The sequence below is a fragment of the Arvicola amphibius genome, chromosome 3 (genome assembly GCF_903992535.2).
Source record: "Arvicola amphibius chromosome 3, mArvAmp1.2, whole genome shotgun sequence".
NCBI lineage: Eukaryota > Metazoa > Chordata > Mammalia > Rodentia > Cricetidae > Arvicola > Arvicola amphibius.
Window position 1 is genome coordinate 162,305,936 of NC_052049.1, and position 18,364 is coordinate 162,324,299.

At 35.4% G+C, this 18,364-nt stretch overlaps 1 protein-coding gene across 2 annotated transcripts in view; it reads left to right on the forward strand.

The window, feature by feature from the left end:
- Positions 1-18,364, forward strand: part of Atr (ATR serine/threonine kinase) — a 115,243-nt gene that overhangs the window by 46,648 nt on the left and 50,231 nt on the right. For both annotated transcript variants that reach the window (XM_038321928.2, XM_038321929.2), the window contains exons 22-27: positions 2,567-2,773; positions 4,056-4,169; positions 8,919-9,034; positions 13,942-14,062; positions 15,201-15,338; positions 16,410-16,602. In XM_038321928.2, coding sequence (XP_038177856.1) covers positions 2,567-2,773; positions 4,056-4,169; positions 8,919-9,034; positions 13,942-14,062; positions 15,201-15,338; positions 16,410-16,602 — 889 coding nt within the window. The remainder of the gene's footprint in view (positions 1-2,566; positions 2,774-4,055; positions 4,170-8,918; positions 9,035-13,941; positions 14,063-15,200; positions 15,339-16,409; positions 16,603-18,364) is intronic.

Consider the following 18,364-nt stretch of genomic DNA (forward strand, 5'->3'; position numbering starts at 1 on the left):
ACAGAGGCAGATGGATCTCCGAGTTCAAGGCCAGCCTTGTCTGCATAGAGAGTTCCAGGCCAGCCAAAGCTATATAGTAAGACTCTGTCTCAAAAAACAAAGAAGAAAATAAAGGAAGTGAATAAGAAATCCAAGCATGGTACTTTAATCCCAGAACTTGAAAAGGCTGGCTGAGGCAAGAAAGATTGCTTAGGACCAACCCAAGGTACAGTGTGAGAACCTGTCTCAAAGAAAAAAGTCGTTCAGTTGTGACAGTTCTTTCTTAAAAGCAACCAAAAAGTAAAAGGAAACTAGATTTAGCACTATAAATTAAGAATTTCAAATATTTGCAAGTTCAGTAAAAATTTGCATGAGAATTTTAATTTTAATCAGAGTGCTGGACAGATGGCTAACTGGTTAATAATGCTTGCTTCCAGTCATGGATACCAAAGTTCAGATCCCAACACCCATGTAACAAGTCATGCATTCTATGTATGCCTATAATCCCAGCTCCAAGTTGGAGAGGAAAGAATTGCTAGGGTGGTTTTCAGCCTAGCCTAGAAAACCTGAGCCCCAAGTATAGGGAGACCTTGTCTCAAAGGAATAGGTACAAAGTGATAGAGGAGAACATCCAATATCTTCTGGCCTTTGCATGCTACGAGTTCATATGCACTCACTTAAACACAGATACACACACACACACACACACACACACACACACACATGCGTGCACAAGCTCTCACACATAAATAATAAACAAACAAACAAACAAATAAATAAATATAGTGATATGTTGTTGTGTTTTAACAAATAAAGCTTGCCTGGAGATCAGAATGCAGAGCTAAGCCACTAGAGGCCAGGGAGTACTGGTGCACACCTTTAATCCCAGGATTAAACAGAGACAGGGATTTCTGTTAGTTTAAGGACACTCAGGGCTACACAAGATTGAATCTGTCTAAAAGAGAAACAGAGCTCATACAAAGGTGATCCCAGCACTTGAAATCCCACGCCTTTAATCCCAGCACTGGGGAGGTGGGGACAGGAGTGATATAGCTGGGTGGAGAGAGGAATATAAGGCGGAAGGAGACAGGAGAGCAGTGCAGCCTGAAGTTTGGTGGAGACAATTGCAGTATGAGGATAGGATCTCCCTTTTCGTCTGAGAATTCGTTAGAGTTAAAGGTCTCTGTAGTGACTGGCCCCTCTTCTCTGATCTCTCAGCTTTTACTCCCTAATATTTGACACTGGGTTTCTATTAAGATCAATTAAAATTCATGCTACAAATGAAATTTTAGAAAAAGTAAAGTAAATAAATAAATGATATTAAAGGACATAACCAAGAAGATATGAGCCACAGGTGACTGAACTCAGGAAGCAAATTGAAAAGAAATGAACAAATTATGGATTGGACAAAATACATTTGACTATAAAATTTAAGTGTCATTGATGAAGCATTAAAATAATTAGTATATTAAGATATTAAAGCAATAGGGCAGAATTAATGTTTAATTTAAGAGATCTTTCTGGAAAAAATCTATTATAAATACTAAAATAATCCATTTTATATGAAGAAAATACCAAGTAATCAACTCAGAGAAATCATAGATTTTCAGTAATATAAAAAAATTCAGAACTTCCAGACCAAAAAAAAAAATGAAAATTTGCTTGTTTTAGACTTCCATGTCTATTTTTTCTATGTATGCATATTTTTCCTGCATGTATGTGTATGTACCATTTATTGTACATGCATGCCCAATGCATACATAGATCATAACTGGAACTGGAGTTTTTCATGGTTTTGAGCTACGCTGTGAGTGCTGGGAACTGAAACCAGATCCTCTGTAAGAACAAGAAATACTCTTTAACTATTGAGCCATCTCTCTAGCATTCCTGCCCGTTTAAAATTAATTGACAAAGGTATGGAAACTAGACTGTTAGGGGTTTAGAGATTCTGTCTTTAAAAAAAAAAAAGACTCCAGCTGTACATAGCAGAGTATCATGGTTAGGAGCGGTTTTAAATACAAAAGAACTGAAGACATACTATTTTTACAAGTGAGTCCTTCCTAAGACTTTTATTTGAGATGGGTTTCATTTTGTCTAGATGACTTTTTAGAGAAGAGTTTATAAAGAAGACTGATAACTACTATTTATATGTTAACTGTAAATCTGAGATGAAATAATACTTGGTCAAGAGGAGAATCTTCATGATTGTTGCACCTTCTAATAAATAAGCTCAGTAATTGTTACATGAGCTGTAACTAGAAGCAAAAATATATGTGTATCGTTATATACCATTTTAAAACTGGCAAACTAGGTATAGGCTTAATAGAAAATTACACTAAAATGATACTATCTAAAAGATAATTCTTGGGCAAGAGATAGCTTAGCACTTAAGAGCACATACTACTCCTGCAAAACATATTGTAAGCTATATTATGTAAAGTCATCAAAAAACGACTGAAAAAATTGAAGATACAGGATTTTAATTTTGTCTGTATTAATATTTTTAAGCTCTAGTTTAGAAAAACGTGCTGTAAGATGTTTTTGTAATGTAAGATGTAAGAATATGAACTTTCTACTTTTACTTTAGGAAAAATTGATAAAATATGCAACTGATAGTGAAACAGTGGAGCCTGTTATCTCACAGCTGGTGACGGTGATTTTGAAAGGCTGCCAAGATGCAAACTCTCAGGCTCGCTTACTGTGTGGGGAATGTTTAGGAGAATTGGGGGCAATAGATCCTGGACGATTAGATTTCTCAACAACGGAAACTCAAGGAAAAGATTTTACGTTTGTGGTAAGTAATGATAATTTTTGAGTGATAATATTTCTCTAAGTTATTTTTGTTTTATTTGAATTTTTTATCTTGTGTAAGAGGGCTTTACCTGAATGTATGTCTGTATACCACATGCATATCTATTGTCCACAGAGGCCAGAAGAGGATGTGACCCCCTAGAACTAGAATTACAGACAGTTGTGAACTCCCATGTGGGCACTGGAAACTGAACCCAGATCCTCAGCAAGACCAGCCAGTGCTCTTAACTGCTGAAAAATCTCTCCAGCCCTTGAATTGAGTTTTATATATTTCACTTGTATAGTCAGAAATTTTTTTTTTTTTATGTTGTCTGACTATAGTCAGAAATTTTAAGTAGCTTTTATTACTAAATTCTCTCATGGAGCTCTTTAGCCAAAAGCCATAGTTTAAGCCTAATAGTTGATCTAATATGTTCTATTCTTGGAAACAAAGCCTATTATCTAAATATGATAGTAATTAAGGTCTAATAAGTTATCTAAAGATTAACATTTAAACATAATTTCTAGTGCTTTAATCAAAAACTAGTTTTTCAGGGTAGTCTAGTAATTGTGTATATTCTAAGGATATCCATGTATAACTATCAATTTGTACTTTTTTTCTGGTTTTTGTTGCTTGTATGTATTTTTTTTGCTTTTTTTTTTTTTAATACTAGCACTTGATCTTAGGACCTTGCTACTAGGCAAGTGCTTTATATCACCAATCAAAATGAAACTTTTGATATGTTAGTGTACTTGGTGAATTTGAGTAGAAAGAATGTTGAAATTACCTTTGAGTAACTAAATTCTCTAAATCAACTCTCAGGTGTGTGCATGTGCGTGTGCGTGTGCGTGTGCGTGTGTGTGTGTGTGTGTGTTATACACAGGTAGAGGTCAGAGAATAACTTTGAGACGTTAGTTTACTTCAACGTGTAGATGGGTTCTGAGGATTGAACAGGTACTCTGCAAGTGCCTTTGCCCACTAAGCCATCTTAGTAGCCCTACAGTTTACTTTCTGCCTGTTAAAACACAAACACTGCAAAATGATCTAACTATTCAAAGATGAATGATTTTGATACAGTTTCAAAACATCCTAAGATACAGCATTTGACTTCTTAGCTGTGGATCATTTCAGCCATGATACCAGCTTTGTTTGAGCTTCACCCACCCTCCTTTCCCATTTTGAAGTTCACCATGGTTAACACAGTAACTAACACCTTTAGAAAAATGTGTGTATCAGTTATTGAGGGTTGTTGGTTTTTTGTTTTGTTTTGTTTGCTTTTATTAAGACTGGAGTAGAAGATTTAAACTTTGCCTATGGATTGCTGATGGAGCTAACAAGAGCTTACCTTGCATATGCAGATAATAGCCGAGCACAAGATTCAGCTGCTTATGCTATTCAGGTAAGCATGTTTGTAAAGCCATTACTGACTTTACAGTATTAAATGCTAGTAGAAAAGCTATAAATTTCTTACTTGTAAAATACTTAGCTATTATCTTTATCAAATAATACAGATTCATCATAAATATTTTAGAGAACACATAAGTTTATTTTTGTGAATGAAAAAGAACACATACATATGAAAATGCCTTAATGAAATCCATTACATTGTTGCTAACAAAAATAATTTTTAAAAAGCATATATTAATTTCTAAAAGTATTTAACATACTACAAATACTTTAAAAAATTTTAAAGCTATACAAAATGTCTTTTATGCTAAATAATGTGAAATATTATTTATGATCTTCAATTTTATTTTCTTATGCTTAATGACCTATGTTGGAAAATTATCTGTGTCAGTAATATATAGCTAGTTCATTCTTTGTAGAAACTGAGTGATACTCAATATGAATATAGTACAGTATATTTAAGAATTTGCTTGAAACATTACTGCCTTTAGAAAACATTACTCATGACTTAGGAGCCAGAAATAGTGGTGCACACCAGTAATTTGAGCACCTGAGAGACAGAAGCAGGAGGATCACCACCAATCTGAGACTAGCCTAGTTGCAGAGCAGCCTGGTTTACATAGTGGGGCTTTCTTTGTCTTGGAATATCTCACAAATTTTAAATTTTTAAATAAAAATAAATGCTTTTAATCCCAATATTCAGTAGGCAGAGGTAGGCAGATTTCTATGAGTTCAAGACTAGCCTGATCTACCTGGAGAGTTCCAGGCCAGCCAAAGATACATAGTGCGACACTCTCTCAAAAGTAAATAAAATAAAATTTAAAAAATTCAGAGAACATGTATTTTATGCATATGTGAATATATTAGTTATAAAAATAACTGAACATTAAAACTAATCTTAGACCAGGTATATAATTTGCAATGATAGATTTTATTTTTATAAATTCACCCACGTAAGATGGGCAGTGGTGGTGCACGCCTTTAATCCCAGCTCTCGGGAGGCAGAGGCAGATGGATCTCTGAGCTCGAGGCCAGCCTGGGTTATAGAGCAGGTTCTGGGATAGGCTCTAAAACTACACAGAGAAACCCTGTCTCGAGAAAACGAAAAAACAAACTAATTAATTAATTAATTAACTCCACAACTTGACAGCTCTGCCTTTTGTAAGTATTTTAAGTTAATGTTTTTGTTGTTTTGAGTTCATTACACCTATTCTTTCCACTTTTGGTGTGTGTGTGTTGGTTGGTTGGTTGTTCCGTTAGACATTTAGATCTGGATTCACACAAATGTCTAGGTTATATATATACATTTGGATGTTTTCATTATGGATATGGCATTTTAAAATGCTGCATCTTGATGAAATAATCCAGAAAGGAAGTATTGATTAAAAGATTCTATAAGTCAGTAGTGGTACCTGCTTGTGGTCCCAGCTGCTCAGAATGCATAGGAGGATTGCTTTAGCTAAGGTGTTTGAAGCAAACTTTTCAAGACTGTTTCAGAAAGGGAGATGGGGTATTCCAGTCTTTAATCTTCATGAGAAGTTAGAGAATAGAAAAAGATACAACAAAGAAAAAAGCAGACAAATCAGAGAGCTGCCGGTGATGGTAGGAGAATGTGCTGTTCTAGAAGGTAAAAGTTTGGAGACGTCTTCTCTTTGTGATCTGTATTAAATGCTGATGACAGCTATAGTAGTTTAAGAACTGAAAACTACCCACTGACTACATAGAAACAGAGACAATAGTTGACCTTGACAAGATCAGTTTCAAACATTTATCAAGAATATAGGAAGAGAGAAAGAAAAAAAAAAAAAGCAAAAAAAAAAAAACAGTTCTTGAGGAATTTTACTATCAAGCCCAAGAGAAAAATGGGAGAGGAGCTGGGACATAAAGAACAGTAAAACTTAATTTTAAAATATTGCAGTATTTCTATCTTGCCTGGGAACATATCATCAGAAAGGAGACAGTGATAATGTGGAAGTGAATGGTGAAGAGTTTTGTTTTATTTTTACTGTGGGATGTTAATGCTAAGTATACAGTCTACCTCTGAGCTATACCCTCAGTCCTGATGCACTATTGTAACCCGGTGAAGAAACATGGAATTCTGTGCAGAAGTAGAAGGGTTAGCCTTCATTAAAAATAAGAACAGGAGCTGAGAATATATCTCTGTTGGCTGAGTGCTTTCCTAACGCGCAGAAAGTCTGGCGTGGATCTATAACCTACCTTAGCGTGAGGTCAGCCAGAGATACATGAAACCCTGCCTCAGAAGAACAACAAAAGAATAATCCATTGGGGTTGGAGAAATGACCCAGCTTAAAAGCACTGGCTACTCTTCCAGAGGATTTGAGTTTGATTCTCAGCACCCACATGACAGCTCACAACTGTCTGGAATTCCAGTTCCAAAGGATTCAGTGCCTTTCTCTGGCCTCCATAAATACTAGACATGTATGTGGTGCACAGACATACATGCAGGCAAAACGTATATGCATAAAATAATGAAATTTAACAAGAAAAAACAATTAATTGTAATAACAATAAAGCAATCAGGTCAAAGGTGTACAAGTATCTGGTGGTACCAGGCTCACATACAGTCTAGGAATGGAAGTTGGGGAGATCGCCTATTACTGTTTTCTCTATGAAATTTGAAACAAGGTCTGTGCCTATAAACATAGTATTGGTTTATTGGTTTTTGTTGTTATTTGTTTTGAAATAAGGAACTCACTGTGGAGTCCTGACTAGCCTGTAACTCAACTATGTAGACTAGGCTAGGCTAAACCTCTTAGAGATCTGCCAATATCAGCCTTCTAAGTAGTATGATTGAATTTGTACACCACCACGCCTAACCCTATATTGATGTTTTTAACAATGTAGGCGAGTGTCTTGAAATCAAAGAAGAATCACAGATCTAATACATCCTGTTTATAGAACAGGCATTCTTTATTATTTTCTCTCATATTTCTATAGGTGTCCCTGTGTGTGCACACTCATGTGTGTGCGCTCCCATCTGGAGGTCAGAGAACAACGTGAGAGTCAATACTCTTCTTCCTCCATGTGGGTTCTGGGGTTCTAACTTGGGTTGGATGGCTTGGTGGCAAATACCTTTGCCCCCTGCATGATCTCACCAGTTTCATGAGAGCTTCTTTTAAAGAGACTTTGTCAAACTAGAAAAAACTAGATTAAAACAAAAATTTAATAGCATTTTAAGGTTAAATGAAAAATAATAAAATTTAAGTACTTCTTTGAGCTTTTTAAATGCTGTCCTAGTTTTTAATTTATAAAACTAAATATAAGATACATGATTTGCCTGATAGTGTTTATTTTTTTTTGAAAGTATCAGAAAAACATGTATCTATTGCACATGATTATTTTCATTAGAACAGAAAAAGAATACTATGTACTACAAGATAAAATACCCTAAGTTATTTGCCTTGTTTAAAAGATGGGTATTAGCCGGGCGGTGGTGGCGCACGCCTTTAATCCCAGCACTCGGGAGGCAGAGGCAGGCGGATCTCTGTGAGTTCGAGACCAGCCTGGTCTACAAGAGCTAGTTCCAGGACAGGCTCCAAAGCTACAGAGAAACCCTGTCTCGAAAAACCAAAAAAAAAAAAAAAAAAAAAAGATGGGTATTAGTGACAGGAAATACTTCCCCCACACCTTGTTTAAAAACATCAAAATCAATTTCTCTTCCTCTTTCCTCTTCCCCTACCTCTTTTTCCCCTCTCTCCCTTCCTGTCTCTCCCTCTTAGCTTTTCAGACAGGTTCTAATTATATATTTATCCTTGCCTCAAATTCTAAACCTATTTTATCCTCCTGAGTGCTGGGATTACCAACATGTACCACAATGCCGAGCTGTGTTTGTTTTTTTCTTTACCAGAACAAAATAGAATCATTAAGACTCTGAACTTGAATAACAAGTTGGTGGTTTGGACTTTTTTTAATTGTTTTGTTTGTTTGTTTTAAGACAGTACCTCCCGCTGTAGACTAGGCTAGTCTGGAATTCCCTGTGTAGTCCATGGTCTCAACCCCATGGCTTGGAATTTATAGACATCCTTGTGTCTCACTGTCCCTAATGCTGGGGTTATAGGTGTGCTCTTCCGTACCTTGGTATGAACTGATCTTTAACATTTGCATACTGTTTGGTTGGATTTTAAGCTCAGTATTTTTTTTTCCTTAGACAGGGTTTCTCTGTGTATCCCAGGCTGTCTTAAAAGTCTTTGTAGAACAAGCTGGCCTCAGACTCAGAGATCCGTTTGCCTCTCCCTCTGGAGTGCTGGGATTAAAGGTGTGTGCCACCACTGCCTGTCCTTAAGCTCAGTATTTTATATCTAGAAGTTAAGGTGTCTTAGTTTATACATTCTTTTGGTCTTCTGACTACTTTCATTATAACTCCAAAGAAATCAGGTTCTCAGGGTCAGGGCCTGGGTGTATATCTCAGTTACAGAGTGCATATATAGCATGTGTAGAGGGATCAGTCCTTAGCACCAAAAGAAATATTCTAAGAAATATTCTAATTTTGTGAATATAGAAAATTCTGTTTATTTCAAAATAGTTTTTAATTTTATATTTTAGGGGCTATTTTAACAGGAACTGGCATCGTAATTAAGTATTGTCATAGCTTTGTGACCCCCAAGCCTGGTACCTTAATGTTTCAGATCATTGAAATAGATGTCCTAAGGAAGTTTGGAATCTTAAAAGTTTTCATTTATCTGTTTCACTGTGGATTTACTATTGTAAAATGTATTTGTAGGAATTACTTTCTATTTATGACTGTAGAGAGATACAGAACAATGGCCCAGGTCATCAGTTGTGGAAGAGATTTCCTGAGCATGTCCGAGAAATATTAGAACCTCATCTCAATACTAGGTAATGTCGATTCATTTAAATTATTTTCACATAACTTTCTTAATTTTGTAAAATTTAATATTGCCTTCATAGAGTTTTTAACATCAAAATATTTTTAGTGGCTGGGTCTCAGTAAAGTGCCTGCTGTGTAAGCATGAGGATCGGCATTTGGATCCCTGAACCCATGTAAAAAGACAGACCTAGCGCAGGGAAGTGAAACCCATAGGTCAGCCAGCCCTGTCAAACGGAATTTGTCTCAAAAAAATAAGAAGTTGTAGAGTGATTAAACACCCAGCATTGGCATCTTTCCTTCACACATAACATATGCGTGCATTCACCACACACATACAAAACAATAAAAAGTAATCTAAGTATGTTCTTATATGTGTTTTATGCTTATATTCATTTAAAACAAGAAGTAAAGTCAGCTCCATTTGGTTTAATTTTATAACTTTGAATATTTAGGACTAATTCATTGAAGTTAAAAAGATTTTATATCAGTTCAGTCGTCAGTAGTGCTTTGAAATATCTACACTGAGTATGAGTTGGTACTTTTGCGTTCATTGTTTATGTGTATGAGGATAGACTTGTGCCTATATGTATGGAGGCTATAAAGGCTGGTGTCTTTCTCCATCACATCTCTTTATTTAAGATAGGATCTCTCACTGAGCTTGTAGCTTACCAATTAAGCTGGTTAGCAAACCAGAGGGATCCATTTATTTCTGCCTCCCTTACTATGAGACTGCAGTTGCAGAATTTTATTTGGATGCTAGACATCCTGACTCAGGTCTTCATAAACTTGCATTTGGAAGTATTTAAATAAAGAAATGTAAGCGTTTAGAACTAGTCAAAAAACCCAATTATAGATTTTTCATCCTTCCTGATTTTCCATCATGAATATCTTTTTTTCCCTCTTCTTTAAAAATGTGTTTTCTAAACCGGGCAATGGTGGTGCACACACCTTTAATCCTAGCACTTGGAAGACAGAGACAGCAGATTTCTGTGAGTTTGAGGCCAGCCTGGTCTACAGAGGAAGTTTCATGACAGACACCAAAGCTACAGAGAAACCCTGTCTTGGCGGGGGGAAGTGTTTTCTGTTTATTTCTTCAATAACTTTGATCGGTACAATTACTAATTTTAAATTTTGGATTTATTTTTAAAACCGAAGACTTTAATTTTAGGTACTTAGGGCCATGTAATTATTAAATACATGACCTTGGAAAAATCACTTCTTTGAAGCCTAGTCAAGTACCTATACTTCTACTGAAATTTCTTATAAGAATCCTAAAGCTTGTATTTGTATTTGCTGGATAACTATTTATATTTAAAAATGTTTTTTGCAAGCTATGTATTTCTTTTGACTAGTACTATTAAAGATATGTCAATATGGAGTTTAAATTAAAATTTGGCTTTTCTTTTTTGAAGATTCCACACATTCTTCTCTTCATTCCCTCTCTCTAGCTCCCCTCTCTATGGTGTGGGAGGTCCTTCTGTCTATGTGTTGCTTTTATTGGTTAATGAATAAAGAAACTGCTTTGGCCTATAGCAAGGCAAAATTTAGCTAGGTTGGGAAAACTAAACTAAATGCTGGAAGAAAGAAGGCAGGGTCAGCGAGATACCATGTAGCCACCGCCTGGGAACAGACAAGAAGAAACCTTGCGAGTAAACCACAGCCACGTGGTAATACACAGCCTAATAAAAATGGGTTAAATTTAAAGATATAAATTAGCCAAAAATATGCTTAAGCTATTGACCAAACAATATTACAGATAGTATGGCTTATGTATAATTATTTCAAAAATCGGGCGGGACGAAAACCTCATACTACATCTCTACCTTTCCTTTTTAGTAGGGTCTCACATATTCCCCAAGCTGGCCAGGAACATGCTTTCTTAGCCATCCTGACATCAGATTCAGTCTTATTTCCTTGGCCTTTTCAGTGCTGGTATTACAGGTGTGTGCTATCCTACCCAGCTTCTCCACTTCTTTAATCTATATTCTGACACACCTGTATTTTTAAGACTTGTTATAATCTACCAGGAAGTTCATAGTGCTTTAAGTCATAGATATCTAAGTCTGAGTCTAGGCCCTATGTTTGCTAGTTCCTAAGTCTTGATTAAATTATTTAACAAATGTAACTTCTGTTTTTATTGTTGTTTTGTTTTCTTTTTGGTTGGTTGCTCTGAGACAGCCACACTGTATAACTAAGGCTGGCATAGAATTCACTCTGTACCTGAGCTGATCTTGAATTTGTGACAGTCTTTTTGTGTTAGCCTCTCCAGTGTTGAGATTACAGGTATTAGCCACCGTACTGACTGAATTTTAAGACGGGTCTTTCTAAATAAGCCAGAAAGACCTGAAAATTGACCTCCTCCTGCATCTGCCTCCAAAGTGCTAGAATTACGGGCATGCACCACTATGCTTGGCTTTATTGTTTTCTTCTTAAAAATGGATATTTCTCCTCATCTCATATTGATTTTTATTAGGATTATAGGAGATAATAAAGCATGAATAAAGTGGCTGACATTTAGGTGATACTCAGTAATGAATGCCTTTTTAATCTCGGCTTGTTGAATAAATTCCTTGGATTGGGGGGAGAGAGTTTGTGGGAGTGGCTGTTTTTACTTATTAGGAAGTAGAAATCAGGCTGGAGATAGCTCAGTTGGTAAATTACTTGCCTTGTATTATAAAACATGAAATTAATATCCAGAATTCTTGTGAAAAAAAAGCATTTGTGATGGTGCATTTTTGTAATCATAGCACTCAGTAAACAGACATGGAGCTGGTCAGCCAGCCAGCCTAGCCTACTTGACAAGCTATAGACTTTGTGGTGTGGTGGTGGTACACACCTTTAACCCCAACCCTTGAAAGACAGAAACAGGTGGATGTCTGTGAATTCAAGGCCAGCCTGGTCTACAGAGTGAGTTCCAGGACATTTAGGGCTGTTACACAGAGAACCCCTGTCTTGAAACCCAAGAGGGGTGGGGGAGAGAGATTGAGAGAGAGAAGGTATACTGCATCTGAAAAGACACCCAAAGTTGTCCACTGGCCTCCACATGCATGCACATTTATACCTGAACACACACTTACAGGCACACAAAAAGTAGAAGCACATTTCTGCTTACTTTTAAGTGGTCGTGTACAAGAGTGACCTTAGGACAGTAATGAGAATTTGTACATGATATTTTTTATTTTTCATATTTATTTGTGCTGTGCACGCACACCCATGCAACCTTATGTACATTCGTTCTACAGCTTACTTGGAAGTTGTAAGACAGCTTATGGGAGTTGACTCTCTCCTTCCAATCATGTTGGTTCTAGGGAGCAAGCAAGCTTAAATCATACTTGGCAGCAAGTACCTTTGCTTGCTGAGCCATCACACTAGCCCATGATATGATACATTTGTAACTTAGAGATTTAAGGAACTTCCCAGATGGTACCATTGAGCTTTTTGATATGTAGTCTCTAAACCTAGATTACAGGTGTAAATGATACCTATATTTGGAATATTTATTTTAGAACCAGATAAATTCAGTGTAGTTCAAAGTTGCCCCAGAAATAATTTGTGCCGAAAACTTGAGAATGTGACTAGCCAGAACCTGACTTGTAGTTCAAACTCATTGAACTCAGAGATTTGCCTGTCTCCTCCTCCCAAGTGTTAGGATTAAAAGTCTGTGCCACTACCACCCAGCCAAACTCACTAATTTTTTAAAACTAAATTCACATAAGCATTTTAGTTCCATAAAAAAAATTTTACATAAAAGTTTTTCTCTTTTAGATTTGAGATGTGGGATTTCTTGTTTTTTAAAACACAGAATATAATAAAATGAATCTTGCTTGCTGGAGACCTAGAGTATAGGGAAACTATTATATTTATCAGTTCCTGAACTTACGTGATAATTCTGAAAGAACCATGGTTTTGAGAAAGTCCTGCACTATGTAGTTAGTTGTAAGATGAGAGCTATTTGAACTTGTTTAAGAAAATAAAATGCTGAGGACAAACAGGAAAGTCATATTGAACTAATGAGACAGAAAGGGAGAATTTCTCTCGTTAAGGAAAGCTAATGATACCAGCTGGGTATACAGATTAAATTTTGAGAAAGACTGGTGGTTTATTTTTTTCCTATGTGAAATCAGAGGTATAGGAGATGAGATCTTTGTCCAAAATTGACAGTAGACATGGTACAGATAGTTTGAGGAGCCCTTATAATTTGGGTGAAGGAGAAAATTATTTTTAAGCTAAGCATTTGATTAAGTGGTCCAGCCAAAACATTGAAGTCAGTTATGATTATAAAACTTGAGGAAGAAAGAATCCAGCAGTGCACTGAAATTGTCAATTAATGTGGTAGTCAGTGAGTTTGGTGGATGCCCAAAATAGAAAATAATGTAACTGAGAAGCTTGAACTTGACTAGAACTTGATTGGAATGCTCCGAGGGAGAGATTATCTCACATCCTAAGGTATACCTGAGGAGTTTGTAATGACCTCTTACTTCACCGTTAGGACAGATAGTAATAGAAAAATACTGTCTTTTACAAGAATTCAGCAAATATAATACAGTATAGTTCTCGGTGAAGAGGTACATATAAATTCTTATGTTTTCTTTACAATATTTTTCTTTCCTTTCCTTTCTTTCTTCCTATCTTTCTTTCTTTCTTTCTTTCTTTTTCTTCCTTCCTTCCTTCCTTCCTTCCTTCCTTCCTTCCTTCCTTCCTTCCTTCCTTCCTTTCTTTCTTTCTTTATTTATTTTTTGAGACAGGGTTTCTTTGTAGCTTTGGAGCGTGTCCTGGAACTAGCTCTTGTAGACCAGGCTGGCCTTGAACTCACAGAGATCCACCTACCTCTGCCTCCCAAATTCTGATATTAAAGGTGTGCACCACGACTGCCAGGCTCTTAACAGTATTTCTAAATAATTTTTCAAAATTACAGATATAAGAGTTCCCAGAAGTCAACAGATTGGTCTGGAGTAAAGAAGCCAATTTACTTAAGTAAATTAGGTAATAACTTTGCAGAATGGTCATCATCTTGGGCAGGTTATCTTATAACAAAGGTAAGAGAACCTAGTTTAGAATTTATTAATTGCACAGAAATACTGGACTACTCCAGAGCATATATTGAGTGCATCGCATACAAGAGGATATTTCAGGCTGACAGAATAAAAGAATATTTTAATTTTTATCTTTATATATTTTATGCAGACAGTATATTACTAGTTAGTGATACTTTTGAAAGAAGATGTATCATTTATAATTTAATGAAGTTTCTTGGAAAACTAAAGGTATATTACAATTTTTCCTCCTTTGACATTTGTATGAGCCTAACTAGCGAAATTAAACTGTGCATTCTAAGGAAATGCTTAAGGCATGTTTAAATATAACTTTTACTTTAAATTTACATTTCTGTTGTTAATTAATATTTTTAAATATTTCAAGTATTAAATGACAATTTTAAAGCATTTTATTTAACTTTTTTAAGAACACACAAAATATGTGTGAAATGTAGAATATTATTAAAGTAACTATTTGTAGCTCCAAATAGTTTGTTTAGTTCTTTTTGTGTTTTAAGTCAAAATTTATTATTGAGTTAAAAATAAACCTTTAAAACATTTTCTAACAGTTCAGTAATCATAAGTAGAAGATTATATCATACATTTGACTTTAAATTAAGATCTGAGGATTGTATGTTGATTTAAAGTATACATGATTTCAACTTTTTATGCTCAACTAACTTAATTTTCTATTTCTTAATTTATCTTATAGTTTGTGATTACACACTGCTTAAAGTACTAGTCGCATACTTAATGTGCTGACTCACACTTTTTTGTTGCTTCACTTAAGGAATTAGCACACCAAATTTAACAATAGCTAAGTAAGATATATTATAATTAGGAAAGTTAATCTATAACAAAACATAACACATTGAAAAAGAGCTGTAAAAGCGCTAAGGCTGTTTATACTAGTGTGAGCTAGCAGCTAGCTCTTCTTTGCCTTAGGGGTCTCAGGCGGTCTGGCATTTGGGATTAATTAGAGAGATCATTTGATATTTTTGTTGCTTGAATATACATCCTTCATTGCATGGACAAAGATCTACTCAGTCATGAATTATATCACATGCTACATTTTAACATCTAATCAATAGAATAAAATGTATAAAACTACTAATCTTTCTTAAATCATTTGAGTTTACAGGTTCGGCATGATCTTGCCAGTAAAATCTTTACATGCTGTAGCATAATGATGAAGCATGATTTCAAGGTCACCATCTATCTTCTTCCACATATTCTAGTATATGTCTTGTTGGGTTGCAATCAAGAAGATCAGCAAGAGGTGAGTTATTTTATTTGGTTTCAATCAGGTGACACAAGTTCTGAGCAAGTGAAACTTTATTCCTCTAACATATTAGTATTAGAAGCTGCAGAGTAGAGGCCAGTACGATGGCTCGATGGATAAAGTGCTTTGCCACACAAGACTGGTGACCTGAGTTCAATCTCCTGATTCCACAGTGGAAAAAGGGAACCAAACCCTAAAAGCTTTGCCTTTACCTTCACATGCACACTGTGGAAGCCTTGTGATCACACTCTCAGTCACACACACAAACAGTAAATCCCAGCACTTGGGAGGCAGAGTGGCAGGAGCATCAGGAGTTAGAGGTCATTCTCAGCTATGTAGCCAGCACAACTTGTATTACATGAGATCCATCTCAAAAACAAAAGCCAAAATCTTGTCTTACTAGCTTTAAAAAAAATGTTTAATACAAAAAGCCTAATAACATTATCAGTATATTTAACTATTTACTATGAAATTAATTTTAATCTTCTTAAAATTTTTTATTTAAATATGGGCATCACATATATTTGCAGGTGCCCAGGGAGACCAGAAAAGAGTGTCAAAATCCCTGGAGCTGGAGTTATAGGCAGTGTGAGCTGCCTACCTCTTGTGTGTCTTCTGAACTCCCATCCTCTGAGTGAGCAGCAAGCACTTTTAACCACTGAAGCATCACTCTCTCTAGCCCTTTTTAATCACTCATTTATGTGTGTGGTGGTTTGCCTGCATGTATGTCTGTGCACCAATATATGCTAAGTGTCCACAGAGGCCAGAAGAAGGTATTTGATCACCTAAGACTGGAGTTATAGATGGTTGTGGGTCAACATGTGGATGCTGGTAATTGAGCCCAGGTCCTCTGCAAGGACAGCAAATGCTCTTTAACCACCAAGCCATCTCTCCAGCCACCTGTTTAGTCACTCTTAATCAGTTTTTTCTCATTGATTTAGCTGTAGATAAGAAAGATTATTATTCATCTACTATTTTAATTATTGCTATAATGTTTGGTCCTATATATCATATATTAATAAAATGTTACTATATGGATGCATTATTAACTATAAATTAAATATTTAGGTTTATGCAGAAATTATGGCAGTACTAAAGCATGATGATCAGCATGCCATCAGTACACGAGACAGTGCATCTGATCTGTGCCAACTGAGTACACAGACTGTGTTTTCTATGCTTGATCATCTTACCCAATGGGCAAGGCACAAATTTCAGGCATTAAATGCTGAGAAACTTCCACAAAATAAACTAAAAGGAGGTAAGGTCAACTTAATGTGTGAATATTTTCTTGTAATTTCCACCGATTAACTGTCCTTGTATTAATTCTACAATTTAAGCATTAGAGAGATTTTTATTTGTTTGTTAAAGACAATGTCTCAATATGTAGCCTCAGCTGGCCTAAAATCTCAGTATATATACCAGGCTGGTCTCAAACTCAGAAATCTGCTTGCTTCTGCCTCCTGAGTGCTAGGATTAATGGTGTGCTCTATCGTGCCAGCTAAGTATTAGTTTTATAAAGTGATTTTTTTCATTTGTTTTTGTACTATTGAGGATGGAATCCAAGGGCTTATACATAGAAAGCAAGCATTCTAATACTGAACCACACCTCCAGCCTATGTGCATTTTTAAGTTGTAATAATATACATTTTTCACTGAGAAAAAGCAGTTAATGTATATGACCTCACTTTAGGATTAGGCTGTACCTCAGAGATAGAATGCTTATCTAATATGTTAGAGAGCCAGGGTTTTTACATCCAGAACTGCAAAAATAAAAACAAAAACCAAGGAACTGCTCTTTTAAGTTCTTACTCTTATACCCGTGGACAAAATATGTACCTAATTTTTTTATATAAGATTTTGGAGGATAAATGAGATGATATACATGCGTGTTAAGTTGTGAGCTGTGAAGGAGATGATAGAAGGATATTGTGGCTTTGCTACTCCTTACTGTTAGCTCATTTGCTCCCCATGCTTCAGTGTATTAGTTTATGTGTGTCATTTTCACATCTTTTAAGTTTTAAATGTTGAAAAAGATTCTTATTTCATTTGCTTTATTTTCCTGGGTTCAAGTAGTATCTGTTTATCCAGCAGAATCTGCAAATACCCTGAGCATGCTGTAGTATACAGGGTGTTAGAGCTACTAGTCTGTCATCTTGTTTTTATGGTGTTACAGCTTTCACTAACAAGATTAAAGAATCTTTCAGAGTTAAGTGAATCTCTTTAGAGTTACCCTACCAATTGGCCCCTAAACATTTGCTGACAAGAATTTTATTGATCACACAGTAATGAATACTTTTCATGGTTTTGAACCACTTTTTTTTATTGCTCTTGCCGTTCATAGATGGTTATAATCATATTGCTACTGTTATCCCTCGGCCATTTTCATGGCTATTAAATTTTTCTTGCTAGGTTTTGGGGCTACTTTAAAAACTGACAATCTGATAATTACTAAACAGATTCCCACTTAAAAAATTTGTCAGTTTGTAAGCTACTCCCTCCCTTACTCATATGCATGTTAAGGACAATAGGTTATTGTTTAACAAATTTTTCTATATTTGCAGATAATTACCTGTTTTCAGGAATGTTTTTCTATGGAGTATTATTAAGTAGCAATTAAGTGTTTGCTCCTAGTTTTGTTTGTGAAAATCTTATTGTTAAAAGCCAGCACTGACCTAACTGTTATTTTCATTACACTGAAATTAATATTTCATTTTTTAAGACTAACACTTGGAGGCAAGGAATACAAATAGCCCAGAGAACTTTTCCTTAAAATGAACAAAGGCCAAGATTCATCCTCAGTACTCAAGGATGGAAATAAAAGCTTCTATAAACTACAAAATAAAAAGACCTCTTCTATAATTCTAAACTTTCTTTACTGAATAATTGTATCTTATCAGTATTTTGTAGTAATAAGTAATAAATAATTTTATTTCTTTTAGTTTCATATTTTTTAACATTCAATCATAGTTTTGCATTTACTACTTGAAATTCAACTTGTAAGGAAGGCAAAATAAGTATCA